General features: G+C 39.1%; 1 protein-coding gene, 1 long non-coding RNA gene and 2 pseudogenes across 2 annotated transcripts; all 4 read left to right on the top strand.

The window, feature by feature from the left end:
• Positions 1-17,570, top strand: part of LOC116694400 (myosin heavy chain, fast skeletal muscle-like) — a 31,347-nt pseudogene extending 13,777 nt beyond the window's left edge.
• On the top strand, positions 998-2,222 carry LOC116694439 (myosin-8). The gene is made up of 4 exons (XM_032524177.1): positions 998-1,191; positions 1,499-1,720; positions 1,797-1,940; positions 2,034-2,222. The coding sequence occupies exons 2-4, from the start codon at positions 1,514-1,516 to the stop codon at positions 2,205-2,207; spliced, it is 525 nt and encodes a 174-aa protein (XP_032380068.1). The 5' UTR covers positions 998-1,191; positions 1,499-1,513; the 3' UTR covers positions 2,208-2,222.
• Positions 17,571-20,134: 2,564 nt separating the features above from the next.
• On the top strand, positions 20,135-20,375 carry LOC116694444 (uncharacterized). Its single transcript, XR_004333151.1, has 2 exons — positions 20,135-20,204; positions 20,304-20,375. It is a non-coding gene; the product is annotated as an uncharacterized LOC116694444 (long non-coding RNA).
• Positions 20,376-21,003: 628 nt separating this feature from the next.
• LOC116693517 (myosin-7-like) lies at positions 21,004-22,088 on the top strand (annotated as a pseudogene).
• The last annotated feature ends 2,341 nt before the right edge of the window (positions 22,089-24,429 follow it).

Raw genomic sequence — 24,429 nt, forward strand, 5'->3', positions numbered from 1 at the left:
ATGTGAGATTTGGAGCATTTGTGATACAGCTTAACAAATTTCTACAATATGGTTTGGAATGGCTGGCTACAATATAATTCAAATCAAGAACAATTTTGGATTCCTCAGGAGAAGTTGGAGAAACTGTTTGAGGAGAAGGGAATAGGGGTATGACTACTGTCACTTTACTCCCCACTTGAAAAATGTTCGTGAGCATGTACAAAAAGGGGCTCAATTCAAGAAAGGTTTTTGTTTAGAAGCTTTCTTTAGAGGCTGACGCTTTTGAATAAGCGAGTTCAATGAACTCTGGCATTCAAGAAAGGCAGTGCTCACCTTCTGCCCTGATCAAAATGCAAACAGCTAAAGAATGTGAAGAGTGGACTTATGTGTTTGATAGAAATGTTTATCATCAAATCACGTACATACTTTAAAGATTAATCAACCTTAAGATTCTGAGATCACTTCTTCTATCAGATAAGAAAGGGGAGTTGCCTAGACAGAGGACTTACTGAAATTGTTCAAAGAACCTTTGTTTTTAAATGTTTGATCTTTTTTTCCTTATTGATAGTGGCTTTACATTACTGATTAGTGCCGTGGTTGTTTAGTGGTATGGCCTCATGCTGCATAAAAACTGCATTAAAATCTCAATGACATGTTATGTAGATTGTATGATCGCAATAAGACTGTCAATTTAAAATTATGACAAAATGTAACAACTACAAAATATATTTATAATTTAATTAATAAACTTTAAGAAACCCATACAGGAAAAAGAAGAGTATTTTCAACCTTATGTAAAATGAAGAGGGTGTTCAAGAGCCTAAAATAAACTTTAATGGAAGTAACAAGTAAGCAAAAATCAAGACCTGGCCATACAAAGTGAAACCTGAAACATCACGTGATATTTTCAAGATCTTTTTATAAGTCTGCCTATCTGCCTTACCACATTTGGTATGCATACCACATTTAACTTCTGCTGTGTCATGAAAACCTGATTCAATATAAAGGCTATTTGTGGACACAGAGTGATACCAAAGACCAGGGAGTTCCTGCTTGTGGTTAAACAATGCTCTTTTAAGCATGATATCATTTTCATTTGTTCTTTGTTTAAGTACTAAATTATAACTTTTATTAAGAATTATTATTCATAATTGTTTTTACACCTAAAAAACTGTTTTGAACAGGTTGGTGTACTGTGAAGAGAGGGGTCAGGAAGGCCCCATTTTTAAATGTTAATTTCTTTTAATTTGGCAACATGTGAAAACTAGTTCATTCACGAGGTCAAAAATTTTTTACCCAAAAAAGTTAAAATAACAAAAACAATAGGTTAAATGATTCTCAGTAAAAAAATAAGTGGAAAAAGATTGGTAAATTGAATCAAAACCCACCTGAATATACGCAGACATGATTTCAGTTCAGATATGTTTACTATTCAGCAGAATTTCAAGTTTAAGTGTTGTTTAATTGCTTGGCATTGCAAACATTACTCTAAAATGGCAGATTCTTTCAAATCTAACAGACATCAGCCGGCACAATGAGTACAGATGCAGAAATGGCCATTTATGGCAAAGCTGCCATTTACCTTCGTAAGCCAGAAAGGGAAAGACTTGAGGCTCAAAGTGCACCATTTGATGCCAAGAGTGCCTGCTACGTGGCCGATGTCAAGGAGCTGTACTTGAAGGCAAAAATCCTCAAGAAAGATGGTGGCAAAGTCACCGTTGAAGTCCTGGACACTAAGGAGGTTAGTATCATGAAGTCACAGTCAACTGGCAGAATCAATATGATCAGTTCTCATTGTGTCTAATGTTCTGTTCCAGGAGAGGACAGTGAAAGAATCTGACATCAATCCAATGAACCCTCCCAAGTATGACAAGATTGAGGACATGGCCATGATGACCCATCTCAATGAAGCCTCTGTGCTGTATAACCTAAAAGAACGTTATGCAGCATGGATGATCTACGTAAGACAATCTGCCTAATGACAAAAGAACTATTACAAATGGCTGTAGTTGTAGAAAGAGAGTTAACTGTTGAATCTCTATGATTACTTTCAGACCTACTCTGGGTTGTTCTGTGCCACTGTGAACCCCTACAAGTGGCTCCCAGTGTATGATTCTGAATGTGTGGGTGCCTATAGAGGCAAGAAGCGTATGGAGGCTCCACCCCACATCTTCTCTGTCTCTGACAATGCTTATCAGTTCATGCTTACTGGTAAGTCATTGCCATAACAATGTAGAATTTATTAGTAATTAAAGTTTCTGTAAAACAAGAAAAAAAGTTGTATTATATTATTTTGTTTCTCATTCAACAGATAGGGAGAACCAGTCTGTCCTGATCACGTGAGTTTGTTCCATTTAGATTTTTTGACTTTGTTTAACATACTCAAATATCTTGGTCAAATTCTGACAAGGTCTATGTCTATACCTAGTGGAGAATCTGGTGCTGGAAAGACTGTGAACACCAAGCGTGTCATCCAGTACTTTGCAACAATCGCAGTTGGTGGACCAAAGAGGGACATGTCAAAGGTATGTTACTGTGTAATAAGTACAATTTGGTGTTCTTCCTGTATAGAAAATTTCTCCATGAGAAAAAAATAAAGTAATTTTCTAATAGCAATTCTAAACCTGGATTATAGGGGTCACTGGAGGATCAGATTATTGCAGCCAATCCCCTGCTGGAGGCCTATGGTAACGCCAAAACTATTAGGAATGACAACTCTTCTCGTTTTGTAAGTATGGAACAATTTCTACACATGAAAGAGGTCTCGTTACAGATTGCAAATGTGAAGGGACATTAAAAATCCTTTGTTCCAAACAGGGTAAATTCATCAGAATCCATTTCGGCACAACTGGCAAACTGGCTAGTGCTGATATTGAGACATGTAAGTAATAATATTCATAGCACATATACAAATGACGGGAATTAAAAATTGGCCAGCATGTGATTTATAAACAATATTTGTAGATCTGCTGGAGAAGTCTAGAGTGACATTCCAGCTTCCTGATGAAAGAGGTACCACATCTTCTATCAGATGATGACTGCACACATACCGGAGCTGATTGGTAAGCAGACTGAGATATTGCACATTAAACCTACTTATTTTCATACAAAACAGATGTTCTGACATATTGACCTTTTTATTTTCAGATATGGCCCTCATCACCACCAACCCCTACGACTTCCCCATGTGTAGCATGGGTCAGATCACTGTGGCCAGCATTGATGACAAAGTTGAGCTGGAAGCCACTGATGTAAGTGATCACTTCAAATACATCAACATCAAAACTGCTCTTTAAGTGTAATTTCTAAAGTGAATATGTTATGTGTGGGCCACTTTTGAATTCAGAATGCCATTGATATCCTGGGCTTCATTAATGAAGAGAAGGTGAGCATCTACAAGTTAACTGGTGCTGTGCTTCACCATGGTAATATGAAGTTCAAGCAGAAGCAGCGTGAGGAGCAGGCTGAGCCTGATGGCACAGAGGGTGAGTGTTTAATGTCAGCTCAGAGTGAATAGCTTGTGATCAACAGTAATGAAGATCTTAATCTCACTGGTGTCTGTTTACATCATGATGGAAATTCTTGAACTATTTTCAGAGGCTGACAAGGTTGCTTACTTGCTGGGTCTGAATTCCGCTGACATGCTCAAGGCTCTGTGCTATCCCAGAGTGAAGGTTGGAAATGAGTATGTCACCAAGGGACAGACTGTACCTCAGGTAAATATGAATTATCAATATCCTAAAATAAACATATTAGTAATGTTAGATCTTTTAAAATATTGTAGCCAATGGCTTATTGGGAAATAGAAATACAATGGCAGTGTATCTATTACAACTTTTGGTGAGTTTTATTCATTGACTGCTAAATTCATAATGTAGAATAAGTGAAGAACCATGTCAGATGTTATATTTTCAGATATATCACATCAATTTCACCCTTGACACTGCATTTTCGTGGCTCCTGAGCAATACACCTTCCATGTCATGGTTGCATGCTCTAGCAATGCTGGGGTATATAGTGATTTGCTAACAGCTAGCTGTTTGGGACAAGGCTATTTCCAGGAAGAAAAGTTTTCATTCCATAAGTTACATTGCTGTTGCCTAAATGTTTGAATCTGCCGCAATGTATCATCTTAGGTCTCCCTTTTTTCTCCTGTTTTCTGACTATACTGTAGAGAGCAACAGAGAGTGAGCTGTAACCAGCATGCTGTTCAGCAGTTTAACAGTTAATAAGGGTCCCCTCTCAATTGATTACTGAGTAGAGCATGCGCAGGACTGTTTTCTTAATCCCATCCTGCCTGTCCCGGCTGGATTACTGACCATTATGGCCTGCTCCTGCAATATATGTTCTACTCCCACCCGCACCAGTAAACATTCTGACCAGGGATGAACTTAGTACTTTAATAATTTCCAAAGTACTGCACTATAAAGGTTTAAGATACTTGTACGTTACTTGAGTATTGCTATTTTAGGATACTTTATACTTACTGTAAAGTACACGCTCCTATATCAAAGAGAACAATATTGTACTCTTTACTCCACTCCACTTTATTTGACAGCTAATTATATAAAAATATAATTAACTAAAATGATATTATAGATGAAGCTACCCAGCAGTATATCAAATAATTACCAACTGCAACATAAAAGTGAATAACATGTAGACTGTTTTTGCAATGTAGTGTTACTTAAAAATAATTATTAATACTTATACATTCTTAAAAAATTAATACTTCTTCCACCGCTAATTTTGACCATGCATAGATGGATAGTGTCTTAAAATGGTCTCTTTACATGTAGGCTTCTGAACAATGCAGAGATTTGCATGGACCGTTCACAAAATGTGCACCAAGTTGGACAATGCAAACCATTGGATCTGCGAAGTAAATCTGATGAACAGTTTTCCAAACAGAGTTCATACGCATTTCAACCAATACTTTCCCATGACTTTTTCATTAGTTTTCCATGAGTTTTCGGCAAATTTCCATATGTATTCCTGAAAATCTTAGTCAACATTACACAATAAGAATAAAAATCTGTGTTTACGTTCATCCTCCTCAGAGGTTTAATAATAAAATGAATGACAATGTATGTGGCTCGTAGTGGAATTCGAAATATTGATTATTAAAAGATCTCATGACGTTTCCAAAACTTTTTTTTTTCTTTTCAAAAACTCTTCCAGGCCTGGAATTAGCATTTTTAAAATCCCATAACTTTTCCAGTTTTTTTTCATAACGTATGAACACTGTGTGAGGAACAAACAGAAAGACAAAAAACAGATAGACGTAGATTTCTTGCATTATAGTTGCATTAGACGTAGCTGAGATTACCAGTAATCCATGATTCTATGGTTGACTGATTTTAATCAAATTATTCAGGTGATGAACTCAGTGACTGCCCTGGCCAAGGCTATCTATGAGAGGATGTTCTTGTGGATGGTTGTTCGTATTAACCAGATGTTGGACACTAAACAAGCAAGACAGTTCTACATTGGTGTCCTGGACATTGCTGGCTTTGAAATCTTTGATGTAAGCATTATTTTAAACAATTCAGGAGCCCACTTTTCATGACAGAATCCTTATTTCCTACAAGAAATTAAACTGATGATTGCCCCCTCACAGTTCAACACCTTGGAACAGCTGTGCATCAACTTCACCAATGAGAAACTGCAACAGTTTTTCAACCACACCATGTTTGTCCTGGAGCAAGAGGAGTACAAGAAGGAGGGTATTGTCTGGGAGTTCATTGACTTTGGCATGGACTTGGCTGCCTGCATTGAGCTCATTGAAAAGGTAATCAATTAATTTAGTGATAATATATAACTAGTGCAGTGCCCGTTCAAAACATGCCTGTTTGGAATGGGCTGATTGCTTGGCCTTCTGTATTGCTGCTTTTAGCTTCCTCCAGAACCACTATATTTTAAAATAATTTATTGTATACTACTGCCTTACTGTGTACTCATCATTAAGAGGAAAACACTGCACTAGGGGCGGCTGTGGCTCAGTGGTAGAGCGGTTGCCTGCCAATCGGAAAGTTGGTGGTTCGATCACCGCCCCTGCAGTCATTGTCGAAGTGTCCTTGGGCAAGACACTGAACCCCAAGTTGCCCCCGGTGCTGCGCATCGGAGTGTGAATGTTTATCTGATGAGCAGGTGGCACCTTGTACGGCAGCCCGGGCCACAGTGTGTGTGAATGGTGAATGTTTCCTGTAGATGTAAAAGCGCTTTGAGCAGTTGTTAAGACTGGAAAAGCGCTATATAAATACAGAACATTTACTACTACATTTACCTGACAGAGAACATTGCGGATTCAGTTTTAGACGGATGATTACTTTTTGGCTTGACACCGGTAGCTGTTGAATTGAAATCAATGAGCCTTGTGGCAATGTAGCAACTCCTGGGCCAGCTACTCTACTGCACGTGAGGGTGCTGTACTGCGCTTGTGTGTAGGTAGATTGTTCTTAATTTGACTTGACGTGTCACTAAATGACATACTTCTTCCTACTTTTTTTAAGCCCATGGGCATCTTCTCCATCCTTGAAGAGGAGTGCATGTTCCCCAAGGCCACAGACACATCCTTCAAGAACAAGCTGTATGACCAGCATCTTGGCAAAACTAAAGCATTTGAGAAGCCTAAGCCCGCCAAAGGCAAGGCTGAGGCCCACTTCTCCCTGGTGCACTACGCCGGTACCGTGGACTACAATATCAATGGCTGGCTGGAAAAGAACAAGGATCCACTGAATGACTCCGTCTGTCAGCTGTACCAGAAATCTCCAGTGAAACTGCTTTCTATCTGCTTTCCTCTTATTGTTGAGGGTATGATAGTAATTACCGTAAACTAAAACATATTTTTAGGTTATACTGTATATTTTTAACTAACTTGAGCATGTGTAAATGTATATTTTATTTGTCATTCTAAAAAACATGCCTACTTAAAACTATCAACAGATACTACCAAGAAAGGAGGCAAGAAGAAGGGTGGTTCTATGCAGACTGTGTCATCACAGTTTAGGGTAAGAAGCTTTAACATTTTATGTATAATGTATCATTTACTGTATATATATCAGTTTACGCTCAAATTCACAATTGTAACAGGTCATAATAAGTATATTTGATCTACAGGAGAACTTGGGCAAGCTGATGACTAACTTGAGGAGCACCCATCCTCACTTTGTGCGCTGCCTGATTCCCAATGAATCAAAGACTCCAGGTACATAGAGAATATAATTCTTTGAGGAGTGGTTTTGTTTTGTTAATATTGTTAATAAATTGTTTGTGTTGAATTAACAAAGACTAATCACTGAAAGAAGTAATTAAGAAATGTATTTTGTACAGGTCTGATGGAGAACTTCCTGGTCATCCACCAACTCAGGTGTAACGGTGTGCTGGAGGGTATCAGAATCTGCAGAAAAGGTTTCCCCAGCAGAATCCTCTATGCTGACTTCAAGCAGAGGTACCAATGGATTTTTAAGAAAACAATTGATACAGATTATTAAAAGAAAATGCTCACACTGACCATTAACTCTCCTATATAAACAGGTACAAGGTGCTGAATGCCAGTGTCATCCCCGAGGGCCAGTTTATTGACAACAAGAAGGCTTCAGAGAAGCTGCTTGGGTCAATTGATGTTAATCATGAAGAGTACAAATTCGGACACACCAAGGTAAATACCACACTTTCCTTATTTTACTGTAGAAACTGACCAAGGAGATTAGGTTGTTCAGTCCAGTTTTTTCTGTTAACAGTAACTGTATAATATCTGCTAATATATTAACGCAGAATATCTAGAAACTACTTGTGTGATTGTAGAGTTTGGTGCCGAGAAACAAGTGATTTATTGTTATTTTAGAGCCAGAACAGCCAGCATGTGGCCATTTATAAATCATCTTTGCCTTAAAACCTCTGAACCATCTGGGGTAGGTGACATTTTTTAGTCTTTTGTTTAACAGGTTGTAAAGTAGTATCTGAGCTCATCCTACATTCATTTTTAAATTTTGCTTAAATAGGTGTTCTTCAAGGCCGGTCTACTGGGTGTCCTTGAGGAAATGAGAGATGAAAAACTGGCAACTCTGGTAACCATGACTCAGGGTTTGTGCCGTGGTTTCCTCATGAGAAAGGAGTTTATGAAGATGATGGAGAGAAGGCATGTTGAAAACAGCTCATTCTGAATCATGTTATCAGTCATCAAGACCAATATTGTCCATAACAGCTATTTGTTGTCTGCAGGGAAGCCATATATACCATTGAATACAATATCCGCTCATTCATGAATGTCAAACACTGGCCATGGATGAAGGTGTACTACAAGATTAAGCCTCTGCTGAAGACTGCTGAAACTGAGAAGGAGCTGGCAAATATGAAAGAGAACTATGATAAGATGAAAATTGACTTGGCTGCTGCCCTGGCCAAGAAGAAGGAACTGGAGGAGAAGATGGTGTCCCTTCTGCAGGAAAAGAACGACTTGCAGCTGCAAGTAGCATCTGTAAGTAAACTTTTAACAGACAGTTCTGCTTTTTCATGTTTGATTTGTTTATGGTGGTTGTGTTAACACTTAATTTCTATTATTATAAAAATGTATTAGGAATCAGAGAATCTGAATGATGCTGAAGAGAGATGTGAGGGACTTATCAAGAGTAAGATTCAGATGGAGGCCAAACTCAAAGAGACAAGTGAGAGACTAGAAGATGAAGAGGAAAGCAATGCTGAGCTCACTGCCAAGAAGAGAAAGCTGGAGGATGAATGCTCTGAGCTCAAGAAGGATATTGATGACCTGGAGCTTACCTTGGCCAAAGTGGAAAAAGAGAAACATGCCACAGAGAATAAGGTTCCTAAATAATAATCTGTCCATCAGATCAGTTAAAATTCTGATGTGGACCATTTGAATACAAGATCTTTCTTGCACACTTAGGTGAAGAACCTGACTGAGGAGATGGCCTCTCAAGATGAGAGCATTGCTAAGCTGACCAAGGAAAAGAAAGCCCTTCAGGAGGCTCATCAGCAGACTCTTGATGACCTGCAGGCAGAGGAAGACAAAGTCAATACTCTGACCAAGGCCAAGACCAAGCTTGAGCAGCAAGTGGATGATGTAAGTTTACAAAGTCTCTTGGACTGGCAAAGCAAGACTCTTCTTGAATGTGATAATTAAAAACTCATCCTATTTCTTAGCTTGAAGGTTCTCTGGAGCAAGAGAAGAAGCTCCGTATGGACCTTGAGAGAGCCAAGAGAAAGCTTGAGGGTGATCTGAAAATGGCCCAAGAATCCATCATGGATCTTGAGAATGAGAAGCAGCAGTCTGATGAGAAGATCAAAAAGTAAACGTTTTTAAATTTATACAAGAGCTCTATGAAAAAGAAATTGTGGTCAACTGTATTAACTCATTAACTCTGTACTATATAAATCTCACAGAAAGGACTTTGAAATCAGTCAGCTCCTTAGCAAAGTTGAAGACGAGCAGTCACTGGGTGCTCAGCTTCAGAAAAAGATCAAGGAGCTCCAGGTGACATTGTGTTAAAACATTTCTGGATGTGTTTCCAATTTTAGGTATTAAAAGTTAAAGTTGACTAAAAGACATCACATCTATATTCCACAGGCTCGTATTGAGGAACTGGAGGAGGAGATTGAGGCTGAGCGTGCTGCTCGTGCCAAGGTTGAGAAGCAGAGAGCTGACCTCTCCAGGGAACTTGAGGAGATCAGTGAGAGGCTGGAGGAGGCTGGTGGAGCCACTGCTGCTCAGATTGAGATGAACAAGAAGCGTGAAGCCGAGTTCCAGAAGCTCCGTCGTGATCTTGAGGAGTCCACTCTGCAGCATGAAGCAACTGCTGCTGCTCTTCGCAAGAAGCAGGCTGACAGCGTTGCTGAGCTGGGAGAGCAGATCGACAACCTCCAGCGTGTAAAGCAGAAGCTTGAGAAGGAAAAGAGTGAATACAGGATGGAGATTGATGACCTCTCCAGCAACATGGAGAATGTTGCTAAAGCAAAGGTACACAATGCATTACATGCTATGTTATTACCCAAAGAGGTATACTTATTTTGGTAATAAATTATGTAATTAATATTAAAGATAAATCCTTACTAAATCCTCTTTACTTATCTCATACTCTTTTAATTAGGGAAATCTTGAAAAGATGTGCCGTACTCTTGAGGACCAACTTAGTGAACTGAAGACCAAAAATGATGAAAATGTCCGTCAAATCAATGACACAAGTGCACAGAGAGCACGTCTCCTGACAGAAAATGGTATCTACAAGCTATCAGTTAATGATCTGTTGTGTATGTTATTAAGAAACGTGACAAAAACATGTAATAATAATAAATAATGCATCATGACATCTTTCACACAAGGTGAGTTCAGCCGTCAAGTTGAAGAGAAAGAAGCTCTTGTCTCCCAGCTGACCAGAGGCAAACAGGCATACACACAGCAGATTGAGGAGCTGAAAAGACATATTGAAGAGGAGGTTAAGGTAAGAAACTGTTGGTGTGTATTTGTATTATTCGTTCGGGATTCAGGAATTTCATAAATTCAATCATATGTCTTACACCAGGCCAAGAATGCTCTTGCCCATGGACTGCAATCAGCCCGCCATGACTGTGATCTGCTGAGGGAGCAGTTTGAGGAGGAGCAAGAGGCCAAGGCTGAGCTGCAGCGTGGAATGTCCAAGGCCAACAGTGAGGTGGCTCAGTGGAGAGCTAAGTATGAAACTGATGCTATCCAGCGCACTGAGGAGCTTGAGGAATCCAAGTGAGTAACATTCAAACAATTGAAGTGTAGTATTTTAGCATAAGTCAACTGACAATTCCTTGCTACTTATACTTAAATACCAACCAAAAAAAAACAAATAAACATACAGTTTTGTTTTTTTTGTTTGACATTGTAATTTGGAACAAACATTTACCTGTTCTGCCTTTATATGTTCATTCAGATCCTTAAAAACAGGTTGTGACCATAATGGCTCAAATATAAGACTAAGCAAATTATAAATGTATCCTCTTTTTCCAACGATTTCTATTTTGAAATATACTCACTATACTAAGAATATTAAGGCTTTAAAAAAACACAATGCAACATTCCCTGTGTGGGCATAACACCAGTGTTACAGCTGTGGGCTAAATTCAAAAATAACATTTATTGTGGTGAAGACATAGCCGTCTAGTCCTTAACTTGAATATGAGCTCCACCTTCTGAGATGCAATTTCTTACAATGTTTTGTTATGTATGTCTTATAAGTATTTTCCTATTTGTTACATAATATGTTAAGAACTCATGTTTTAGATTCTTGTTACCAAGGTTTCAGGTAACTTCATAGTTTATAGTGGGAAACAAATCTTACCTACAGGAAAAAGCTGGCTCAGCGTCTTCAGGAGGCTGAGGAGCAGATTGAGGCAGTGAATTCCAAGTGTGCTTCTCTTGAGAAAACCAAACAGAGGCTCCAGAGTGAGGTGGAGGACCTCATGATTGATGTGGAAAGGGCCAATGGGCTGGCTGCCAACCTGGACAAGAAGCAGAGGAACTTTGACAAGGTAGCATTGTTTACTTTGTGTGGCCAAGCCATACAAAAAATACTATGTATATATAATTTAATATGATATATCATATTGCTACATAACCAATTGAACTGTATTAATGGTGTTATTCAGGGGTAAGAGCAGAGGAACTTTGACACAGAAGCATTGTTAACTTTGTGTGGCCAAGCCATACAAACAATGACAGTCATATTTATTTTTTCCCACATTTCTGTATTAATGGTGTTATTCAGGTGTTGGCAGAGTGGAAACAGAAGTATGAGGAGGGTCAGGCAGAGCTCGAAGGAGCACAGAAGGAGGCTCGCTCTCTCAGCACTGAGCTGTTCAAGATGAAGAACTCTTATGAGGAATCTCTGGATCAGCTGGAGACCATGAAGCGTGAAAACAAGAACCTGCAACGTGAGTTCTACATTATGTAGCAGTTGCATTGTATATAACAGGTGTAAGAATAAAGTGGATATACTTCAAATTTTAAGGCTGAACAATATAAAACACATGCATCTCTCTGCAGAGGAGATCTCAGATCTGACTGAACAGATTGGTGAGACTAGCAAGAGCATCCATGAGCTGGAGAAGACCAAGAAGCAGGTGGAGACTGAGAAGGCTGAGATCCAGACAGCTCTTGAAGAGGCTGAGGTACTTTTTTCTGAGAATATATTCTGAGAAAACTCCCAATCATGGAGAAAGGTTTAAAGGCAGAGATCAACATTTAATTCTTTGATATCATCAGGGAACTCTGGAACACGAGGAGTCTAAGATCCTGCGTGTCCAGCTGGAGCTCAACCAGATTAAGGGTGAGGTGGACAGGAAGCTGGCAGAGAAAGATGAGGAGATGGAGCAGATCAAGAGGAACAGCCAGAGGGTGATTGACTCCATGCAGAGCAATCTGGATTCTGAGGTCAGGAGCAGGAACGATGCCCTGAGAATCAAGAAGAAGATGGAGGGAGACCTGAATGAGATGGAGATTCAGCTGAGCCACGCCAATCGCCAGGCTGCTGAGTCCCAGAAGCAGCTGAGGAATGTGCAGGCGCAACTGAAGGTATTGTTAGGCACCGAGCTGTTACCAGAGATGGCAAAAGTACTCACTTCCCGTACTCAAGTAGAAGAACTGATTTAACTTATTTACTCAAATAAAAGTAACTGTACAGGCCAAGTACAGGCTTGGAAATTTACTTAAAGTACAAAAGTAAAAGAAGCTTTGCGAATGACGATGATTTTTTAGAGTGCAAGCTGAGAAACTTCAGTAGACATCGAAAAAGCCTCTTTATATGCCATTGGCTACAAATTAAATGGATGTCTGCCAATAGGCCTACAACATCACATATATGATTATTGTGACAAGGACTGGGACTCCAGGTTAATACGATTCTGACTGAGTAGCAAGGTATGAATTCAGTTTTGATTCTGTGAGCATTCACAGATCCAGTTTATCTTTTTTGATCTACCCCTTAACATTTAAACAAATCTACATGCATGTGGGTGTTGTCAAATATGGCTTCTGAAAAAAATAAAGGTTAAAATATGAATTACTAAACAGACATTAATTAAGAAGTTACCTATATTTTAGAATTACGCAGTACATTCACAAGAAGTCATTCTTGATGCATAGTCTACTACCACAAACATCTCTCTCAGATAAAGACAAGGATGAAAGACAAGTCCTTGTAAATTCTGGAGTGTGGTCTAGACCTGCTCTATCTGTAAAGTGTCTTGAGATAACGCTTGTTATGAATTGATACTATAAATGAATTGAATCGAAATTGAAATTGGATGATTGGGAATCTGTTGAGTTGTCTTGTAGTGGCGCATCAAGTGCAACGCACAGTAGCCTACTGTATTGACAATTAGATTGAATTCGGTAGTGATAACTCAAACAATAGTAATGGTAACTCCAGTGAAATTATTTGGAACTTCTTAGTGAGGACTAAATTAGGACTATATTTAAAGCTCATTCTGGTTTCCAACTTTGCCCCAGGTGTGTCTGTTAACACACGGATGGAAACAATTTCTCTATTTTGATGATTTATTAAATCAAGCAACAGTGCTAACATGGCCGTGGGTAGCTCTGCTATGGGTGTGCGTGTGTAGTTCTGCAAAGAAATAAATGACATTGTTAAGGCTACCATACGCAATGCATAGGAATCATGTATGTTAGTAAATAATAAACCCACTATTTATTCCGTTATCTTAATGCAGTGTAACTACTGTAGCATGTAAATAATGCACCTAAAATACAAACATGAGCAAGGGCGTTCAACAATTGCCATTATGAATCAACAGCCAGGTGCAACCTAGCTGACAGGTTTAGAACACAAACAACATCACTAGCTAACTTACTTTAAATGTGCCAGAACTACAGACCACCACAAAAACAGGCTTAATGAACTGTCAACATAAGTTATACAACTTACAGTTCTCAAGGACTCAAACACACAATGTCAACTGATTATCCTGCGGACAGCTAGTCTCTTTTTCTTTTCTCTCACTTTTTTCTCTGCGTGCCGTGCGCGCCCGCTAGTGGTGTGATATGTGTGTCCGCACTATTCTCCGACATGACGACCTTTTGTACAAAACTAAAGTAACGAGCCAATTTTGTAAAATGTAAGGAATAGAAAGTACCAATATTAAAAAATATCAGAAAAATCTACTTAATTCAATTCAATTTTATTTATAGTATCAATTCATAACAAGAGTTATCTCAAGACACTTTACAGATAGAGTAGGTCTAGACCACACTCCAGAATTTACAAGGACCCAACAGTTCTAGTAGTTTCCTCCAGAGCAAGCAACAGTGCGACAGTGGCGAGGAAAAACTTCCTTTTAGGCAGAAACCTGGGACAGACCCAGGCTCTTGGTAGGCGGCGTCTGACGGGCCGGTTGGGGTTAGTGGAAATAACAAAAATAGAAAAAATAGTAGTTTGTAGCAGTTCTTTGTAATAGTTCAGAGTGTAGCAGATGAACCTAGCACCGCAGAACGTGTAGCGGGACCATGGCGACAGCTGCTACCATGATTTTGGAGCATCCCTGATCCGAGGGAACATGCTGGGGAAAAAAGAACATAAGGACTTTGGGGAATGACTCCCCAGAGCTAGGTTAGTAACACGCATTTCTGCGACATGGATGCACATAAATGAAAAGATAGGAAGATAGAGGAGAGAGGAACTCAGTGTGTCAAAGGAAGTCCCCAGCTGTCTAAAACTATTATAGCAAAACCAAGAGAGACAGGGTAAAGAGAGGAGCCTGGTCAGGCTAGAACTCTCCCCAACCGGATCGGTCTGTATGCCAAGTCTCCCTTTAGTTTTATTAAATGCTTGATTATATGGTAGATAAATCTGACAACTATGACGAGAAGCAGGTGGGCCGAATTAGGCGGACGCTGCCACTCCTTACTCCCTAACAATATTCAATTCTTTGCCCTAACTATAAGCTTTATCAAAGCATAACCAAGAGAGACAGGGTAAAGAGAGGGGCCTGGTCAGGCTAGAACTCTCCCCAACTGGATCGGGCTGTATGCCAAGTCTCCCTTTAGTTTATTATATGCTTGATTATATGATAGATAAATCAGACAACTATGACGATAAGCAGGTGGGCCGTGTTAGGCGGACGCTGGCGACTCCTCACTCCCTAACAATATTCAATTGATGCCCTAACAATAAGCTTATCAAAGAGGAAAGTCTTAAGCCCACTCTTAATATGGAGACGGTGTCTGCCTCCCGAACCCCAACTGGAACCTGGTTCCACAGGAGAGGAGCCTGATAACTGAACGTTCTGGCTCCCGTTCTACTTTAGAGACTCGAGGAACCACAAGTAACCTGCATTCTGGGAGCGTAGTGCTCTTGTAGGGTTGTAAGGTACTATGAGCTCTTTAAGATAAGATGGTGCCTGACCATGAAGAGCTTTGTAGGTGAGAAGAAGGATTTTAAATTCTATTCTAGATCTTACAGGAAGCCAATGCAGAGAAGCTAAAACAGGAGAGATGTGGTCTCTTTTCCTGGTTCCTGTCAGAACACATGTTGCAGCATTCTGGATCAGCTGTAGAGTCTTTATGGATTTTTTCGAGCAGCTTGATAACAAAGAATTGCAGTAATCCAGTCTAGAAGTAACAAATGCATGGACTAGTTTTTCTGCATCATTTTTAGACAGGATATTCCTGATTTTTGCAATATTACATAGGTGAAAAAAGGCAATCCTTGAAATTTGCTGTATGTGGGAATTAAAGGACATGTCCTGATCAAAGATAACTCCAAGATTCCTCACAGTGGTGCTGGAGGCCAGGGTGATGCCATCCAGAGTAACTATCTCTTTTGATAGTGCGTCACGGAGATGCTTGGGCCCCAGAGCAATAACTTCAGTTTTATCTGAGTTTAACATTAGAAAATTACAGGTCATCCAGGTTTTAATATCCTGAAGTTCAGTAACAAAGTATTTGTACTTTGTTACTTCCCATCTCTGGTTGTTACACAGAGTTGTTGCAGAGACCATGGGCAGTGTAGGTACATTTTGGCATTTATTTAACTTTACTGATGTTTTGTTTACTAGGATGCACAACTGCACCTTGATGATGCTATCAGAGCCCAGGAGGAGTTCAAGGAACAAGCTGCTATGGTGGATCGCAGGAACGGTCTGATGGTAGCTGAAATTGAGGAACTTAGAGTTGCTCTGGAACAGACAGAGAGAAGTCGCAAAACTGCAGAGCAGGAGCTGGTGGACGCCAGTGAGCGTGTTGGACTTCTGCACTCTCAGGTGAACAAGCCTAATCTTTTCTTCAATAATTCAAAAATCTAATGACAATTCAAATAACATGTGAAAATATGTCATATGATGACTTACGTGCCAAAATCTCTTTTTGCCTTTTAGAACACAAGCCTTCTGAACTCCAAGAAGAAGCTTGAGGCTGACCTGGTCCAAGTCCAGAGTGAAGTGGATGACACTGTTCAGGAAGCGAGGAATGCAGAAGAGAAGGCCAAGAAGGCCATCACTGATGTAGGTTTAAATTGCATTTCTTCTTACTTTTTCAAATTTTCCAAGATGTTTTTAATTAATATTGTATTCCTTCTCCTCTAGGCTGCTATGATGGCTGAGGAGCTGAAGAAGGAGCAGGATACCAGCTCCCACCTGGAAAGGATGAAGAAGAACCTGGAGGTCACTGTTAAGGACCTGCAGCACCGCCTGGATGAGGCTGAGAACCTGGCCATGAAGGGTGGCAAGAAGCAGCTCCAGAAACTGGAGTCCAGGGTAAGAAAACCATTTTAAGAAATTGCAGAGCTAAAGCAAGACTTTTGAAGGAAGAAATGGGTACTTACTGCCTTATTATTCATTGAAGGTGCGTGAACTGGAGGCAGAGGTTGATGCTGAGCAGAGACGCGGAGCAGATGCCATTAAGGGTGTTCGCAAATATGAGAGGAGGGTAAAGGAGCTCACCTATCAGGTAAAGTCACTTTGATAGTTAACATACAAATCAATTTAACATTCTTGACAAAAAATATTTATTCATTTTAATTTTAATTTTTAACAGACTGAGGAAGACAAGAAAAACGTTACCAGGCTCCAGGATCTAGTTGACAAGTTGCAGCTTAAAGTCAAGGCCTACAAGAGGCAGGCTGAGGAGGCGGTAAGGACAATATATAGATTTACACTGAAAGCTTCATACTGTGGCAGATTTATTTCAAGCAAAGAATACCTTTGGTCTTATAGGAGATTCAAAAATGTCAATCTCTGTGGTTTTTCAGGAGGAGCAGGCCAACACTCATCTGTCCAAGTGCAGGAAGGTGCAGCATGAGCTGGAGGAGGCTGAGGAGCGCGCTGACATCGCAGAGTCCCAGGTCAACAAGTTGAGAGCGAAGAGCCGTGACTCTGGCAAGGTAAATATATACACATCAGCTTTATGAAAATGTAACTAAATGAATTTCCTCCAACTCTAATTTATTTCTTAACTGAAAAAAATTACCATAAGCCTAATATAATTAATGACAGACAAAACGTTTACAGAGTGTGAGGTTTACAGTATGTAGGCGCGTAACCACTGTATGTATTAATTGTTTTATTTCTTCCAGGGGAAAGAAGCAGCTGAGTAAAGCACTTCAGCTAATGGGCTGTTTCTAATCATACAATATGATGTGAAATATACCACATTAAAGTAGTTTTAAATTGCATTGTCTGTTATTTTTGCACAACCATGCCCTCTGAGATTTAGATAATGTACACGGCTAAAACATAATTCTATAACCTTTATTGGAATGGCTGGCGACATCATTAAAGTACACTGCAAATTGTTTTTTTATTTTGTAGGGTGGGGACTGTTTTAAATTCAAAAGTGGGGGTGACCCACTGGTAGAAAGAGCACCCAATACAGTGCTGTGTCCTTGGCAGTGGCCTGGGTTTGAATTCAACTCTCTACCCCCTTTCCTATCTACAATAATATATAATATAAAAAAGGCCAATATTATATATATATATATATATATATATATACATAGATATATACACAGTATATATATAATGAGGTCTCTAGTATGTAAGTGTGGCCCTAACGTGCAATAGGGTGGTTGATAAATATGCAGTTAAAATAATATTTTGTAAAACAGTTTCTGAAGAAAAGATTTACACATTTATGTGAATTCAGATTTTTGAGAAAATTTAAGGGGTCAATAGTTTTGTAAATTGTCCTTGTTTTTTGAACATTATACTGAACTAAATGTGTACATTGTGTGTACATGTGTACATTTACACTGAATGTGTAAATGTGTTCTACAGCGTGACAAAAAAAAGAGAAAAAGTCTTCAAAAATAATTAAACATTACAGAAAATATAGAATAACACTATTTTTTCACATGACTTGGACTAAAATTGTTTCAATAAATGCGAGATAGAATTCTTTCCAAACTGTTTCAAATTAAATATACAAATTATGCAAACTTTATGAGGAGTGATGTCTTTATCTTGCTATTATTCACGATATGAACAGACACGTTTGGTTCTTTTATGTGTGTCACACTATAAGATATTATGTCACACTGAAAGACAGGAATGAAAATTATTGCATTAAAGAAGAAAGACATTTTTTATTTTTATGAAAAAACTAATATCAATATCAACCGTGTCAAACAAAATATTTAACAAGCACTTTGACTCCTTGATGGTACCTTAATGACTTTAAATCTTTAATTTATGTGTCTATTTAATTTAATTTTTAATCACAATTTCAAGAATTGTTCCTAATCAGATGCTTATACTAACTCTAAGGTGGACCACCTTAGAGTTAGTAGAAAAGCATTTACTGATTGACATCATCATTAAACCAATCAACCAGTTGGGAGTCAAGGAGAAAGGTGTACTGTCTCTGGTTCAGATATGAGACTAATTATCTCCTGCCGTGAAGAGTAAATGTAGTCAGGGTTGTCCAACCAGACAAATCTGGTTCTTCTCACCTTTCTTGATCATGCAATTGATTTGTATCTCATCTCCATAATTACCAAGATCTGGCCAACATATGGCTTGCCATCATATTGCACAATCACAATTTTTTCTTTTGTGCACTCATCTTATTCCTGGAAGGAGTCACGCAATTCAATTTGGTGCTGAGTGGCAGCATTGTCTCCAATCAGTGTATATATATCAGAGTATTTCCATAATAAAAACTTTAGGGTTTTGTGGTTTTGATAACCCTTGGGGCCCTGTCTTGGACCCAGTGCGGCGCGAAGCCCAACATAAGTGTCTTTGCTAAATTAAGGCCGTTGAGCACCCACGTCATTTAAATAGCTAATGCACCTGCGTCCATGGTCTGCTCTTACGTGGAGGTGTGTTCAGGTGCCTTCAATTGCAATAAAAAAGGAACGCTCTGTTGAGTTCAATGATACCTCACACAATAGTGAACAAGAAAAGGTTGTTATTAAAAAGGGGCGTGGCTTACGCATATGGGGCGGGGCTGTTGGCGCTAAGGCCCTAAATATGGTGCAAATCCACAATCACAATAGCAATGCGCCAAGATACAAACGCGCCTGGCTTTTAAAGGGAATAGGAGATGACACTCTGATTGGTTTATTGCATGTTACGCCCAAAACACGCCAATGAATAATTAAGACACAAAGTAAGCTACGACCCTTTTGAACCATGAGCCCTGGTGCATAGACCCTTTTTTCCGCTGTGCTTCACACCGTGCACTTAGATCATTAAATGAGGCCCTATTGATTATTCCTGTGTCAAAAAGATTGAGAAATCATTTTATCAAAAGTTTTAATGTTCAACTCTTTGATCCATTTAAAATGAACGCTTGTTTGCGTTTTGGTCTCAACCATGGATCGCAATAAGATTCTTACCCTTACCAGTAACACTTTACAATAATAATAATAATACCTACTCTATCAAGCATTACTTAAGTATACTTAATTCCCATTTATAGAGCACTGTTCCCTTACTTATAAACATTAGTATGTAATTCATAAACACAGTTACAAATGTTTTCTTCTTAATTAGTAACCACGTCTAAATTGTGTATTATGATTGTATTGTCCTACTTTAGGAATGATGGAATCACCCTTTCTAAATTAGGAATTACATCATTTACAAACCAATTATGGATCTATGGATGGTTCACAAGTTGATTTAGAAAGTGTAAGTAAATTAATAAACAATTTATGTTATGACTAACGTAAGGAGCACCCATCCTCACTTTGTGTGCTCCATGATTCCTAATGAGTCAAAGACTCCAGGTCGATAGAGAACATAATTTAAAGAGATTATTTGAAGTGACGTTTAGTTCGTTAATATGGTTTACTTTATTTGGTACTTAAGAAATGTATTTTTTACAGGTCTGATGGAGAACTTCCTGGTCATCCACCAGCTCAGGTGTAACGGTGTGCCGGAGGGTATCAGTATCTGCAGAAAAGGTTTCCCCAGCAGAATCATCTATGCTGACCTCAAGCACAGGTATCAATGAATATTTGTTTACAAGTTTGATAATGATTATTAAAAGAAAATGCTCACAATGACCATTAACTATCTCATACAACTCAATATATAAGGTATGAATGCCAGTGTCATCCCCGAGCGCCAGTTCATTGACAACAAAAAGGCTTCAGAGAAGCTTCTTGGGTCAATTGATGTAAACCATGATGATTACAAATTTGTACACACCAAGGTAAACACCTGGCTTTCATATTTCAATGACGAATAATGACCAAGGTTAGGTTGTTCAGTACAGTGTTCATGTTTTTCTGTTAATTACATATTATATACCAAGCAGAATATCTAAAAACAATTTATGTGATTATAGAGTTTTGTGCCAGGGGATATATTGTTAGTATAGAGGCAGAGAAACCTCCATGTGGACATTTATAAAACACCTTTGACATAAAACCCTTGAACCATGGTAGGTAAAAATCTTTTTAGTTTTTGCTTTACAGAGTGTGAAGTATTCCCTGTCTGAGTTCATTCTAAATTTATTTTTATTTTTTGCTTAAACAGGTGTTCTTCAAGGCCAGTCTGCTGGGTGTCCTTGATTTAGGATTTATGCCGTGGATACCTCATGAGAAGATAGTTCGTGAAGATGATGGAGAGGAGGAATGTTGAAAACAGCTCATCAAATCAATAACAATAGTGTCCATAAAAGCTACTTCTTGTCCTCAGGGAAGCCATATATACCATCCAGTACATCATCTGCTCAGCCGCAAGTAGCTTCTGTAAGACAGACAGTTGTGCATTTTCATGCATCTTAAAGTGTATGTGCTAACATCACCATCTGTTCTCAGATGCCACAGAGAACAAGGTTCGTAAATAATAATCTTTCCATTAGATCAGTTAAAATTATAATGATGATCATATAATGATGATGCTAAAACACAACAATTAGGTTAAGAACCTGACTGATGAGATGGTCTATCAGGATGAGACCAAGGAAAAGAAAGCCTTTCAGGAGGTTCATCAGCAGACTCTTCTCTGGAGCAAGAGAAGAAGCTCCGTATGGACCTTGAGAGAACCAAGAGAAAGCTTGAGGGTGATCTGAAACTGGCCCAGGAATCCATCAAGGATCTTGAGAAGGACAGCAGGAGTCGGATGAGAAGATTTGTATAACCATTCTTTTAACAATTTTGGTCAACTACATGAACTCTATGTATATCATCTATACTAAGACTTTGAAAAGCAATCAGCTGCGTAGCAAGATAGATGATGAGCAGTCATTGGGTGCTCAGCTTCAGAAGAAGATCAAGGAGCTCCAGGTGATATATCGCAATACACTAAACATTTCTGCAAACGTTTCAAATTTTGTGTATTAAAAGGGAAAGTTGACTGAAAGACATCACATCTATATTCAACAGGCTCGTATTGAGGAACTAGAGGAGGAGACTGAGGCTGAGCGTGCTGCTCGTGCCAAGGTTGAGAAGCAGAGAGCTGACCTCTCCAGGGAACTTGAGGAGATCAGTGAGAGGCTGGAAGAGGCCGGTGGAGCCACTGCTGCTCAGATTGAGATGAACAAGAAGCGTGAAAAGCAGGAGCTTGAGAAGGAAAAGAGGGAATGCAAGATGGAGATTAAGGACCTCTCCAGCAACATGGAGAATGTTGCTAAAGCAAAAGGTACATAATGCATTACATGCCATTTTATTGCCCAAATTAGTATAGTTAAAAAAATACTTAATAAAAAAGATAAATCCTGATCACTGATCTCATCTCTATTTACTCGTTAGGGAAATCTTGAAAAGATGTGCCGTAATCTTGAGGACCAACTAAGCAAACTGAAGACCAAGAATTATGTAAATGCCGGTCAAATCAATGACTCAAGTGCACCGGAGCATGTCTTCTGACAGAATATGGCATTTATGTTAACAGTTAATGATCTGTTGTGTAGGTTATTGAAAGGTAACTGTAACTGTAATTGTAGGTTATCTTTCACACAAGGTGAGTTCAGCCGTAGAGTTGAAGAGAAAGAAGCTATTGTCTCCCAGCTGACCAGAGACAAACAGGGATTCACACAGAAGATTGAGGAGCTGAAAAGACAGATTGAAGAGGAAGTTAAGGTAAGAAACTGTTAAATGAGTGTCTACTGTTATTAGGCCTGTAACAAGATGCAATATGAAACCGATACTGTGCAACACTCAGACATATCTGAAAATAAATTCATATAAAATCAAGTCTTTTGGCTTCTGGATTTTTTTCTGTAGTAAGCTGAGACATGTTGCTATGGAGAGAGGAGATCAGTGTGTCAAAGGAAGTGTCGCCTGGCAGTTCAAAACTATTACAGCATAACTAAGCCTGGTTGGGCTGTACTGCACTACCTCTCTCTAGTTTTATTATATTATTGATTATATGGTAAATTAATCTGACGACTATGAAGAGAAGCAGAGAAGAGAATTGGTGCCGTGTCTGCAGCTAAACACTCTCCCCGGCCGTTTGAGGCAAACGCTGAAACACCTCACTCCCTAACTATAAGCTTTTTCAAAGAGGAGGGTTTTAACTTAACTCTTAAATGTGGTGACAATGTCTGCCTCCAAAACCCAGACCAGAAGCTGATTCCACAGTAGTATTCTTCTAATTCTACTTTTAGAGACTCTAGGAACCACAAGTACCTCTTAATTCTGGGAGCACAGTGCTCTAGTGGGACAATAAGGCACTAAGAGCTCTTCAACATTTGCTTCGTAGGACAGGAAGAAATTAAAACCAATCCTGAATTTTACAGGAAGCCAATGCAGAGAAGCTAATACAGGAGAAATATGATCTCTTTTCTTAGTTCTTGTCAGAACACGCGCTGCAGCATTCTAGGTCAGCTGGAGAGTCTTATGGAATTTATTTGAGCATCCTGCTAATGAAGAATTACAGTAGTCCAGCCTGGAAGTAACAAATGCATGGACCGGTTTTTCAGAATAGTTTTGAGACAGGATATTCCAAATTTTAGCAATGTTACGTAGATGAAAAAGGCTGTTCTTGAGGTTTTTTTTAAGTGGGAATTAAAAGATACATCCTGATCAAAATGACTCCTATGTTTCTGACAGTAGTGCTAGAGGCCAGGACAATACCACCCAGAGTAGCTATATCCCAGGATAATTAAGTTTGGAAGTGTCATCTGCATAACAATGAAAGTTAATTGAGTATTTCCTAATAATATTGCCTAGAGGAAGCATATATAAGAAGAATATAATTGGTCCAAGCACTGAGCCCTGTGGAACGCCATGGCTATAGTATTTATTGTTAACATTATTGAGATTGATCAGATAAATATGAATTACACAAACTTAGTGTGATTCCTTTAATGCCAAATTATTGTTCCAGTCTCTGTAACAGTATGGGACGGTCAATGGTGTTGAATGCAACACTAAGATCTAGTAAAACACAAAGTACAGAGACAAGTCCTTTGTCTGTAGCAGTTAGGTCAATAGTCATTTTCACCAGTGCCGTCTCTGTGCTTTGATGCTTTCTAAAATCTGACTGAAAGTCCTCAAATAAACTATAGCTATGTAGAAAATCACATCCGTGATTAGCGACTACCTTCTCAAGGATCTTGGAGAGAAAGGAAAAATCAGATATAGATCTATAGTTCGCTAAGACTTCAAGATCGAGGGAGGATTTTTTCAGGAAAGGTTTTAAATGGCCGTGGTACATAACTTGTTAATAGAGAGATATTGATCATATCCAGTAATGGAGTGTTAACCACGTGTAACGCTTCTTTAAGTAGCCTTGTTGGAATGGGGTCTAAGAGACAGGTAGATGGCTAGCTGAAAAGACCTTTGACATTAATTGTTGAAGGTCTTTAGGACAGAAGCAGTCTAAGTATATATCAGGTCTGGTCGTTCTTTGTTTGAAATTGAGGGCAAAAGGTGATGAATTTTTTCTCTGTTACGGAAGGTTGGTGAATGGCGGAACCAAAATGCAGAGGCGGAAACTGAGGATAGTTACAGGCCCCCCGGGCCGAAGATAGTTGTCGGGTCAGTTGAGGATGGGTTAGCC

This window comes from Etheostoma spectabile, chromosome 8, assembly GCF_008692095.1.
Source record: "Etheostoma spectabile isolate EspeVRDwgs_2016 chromosome 8, UIUC_Espe_1.0, whole genome shotgun sequence".
NCBI classification, from domain to species: domain Eukaryota; kingdom Metazoa; phylum Chordata; class Actinopteri; order Perciformes; family Percidae; genus Etheostoma; species Etheostoma spectabile.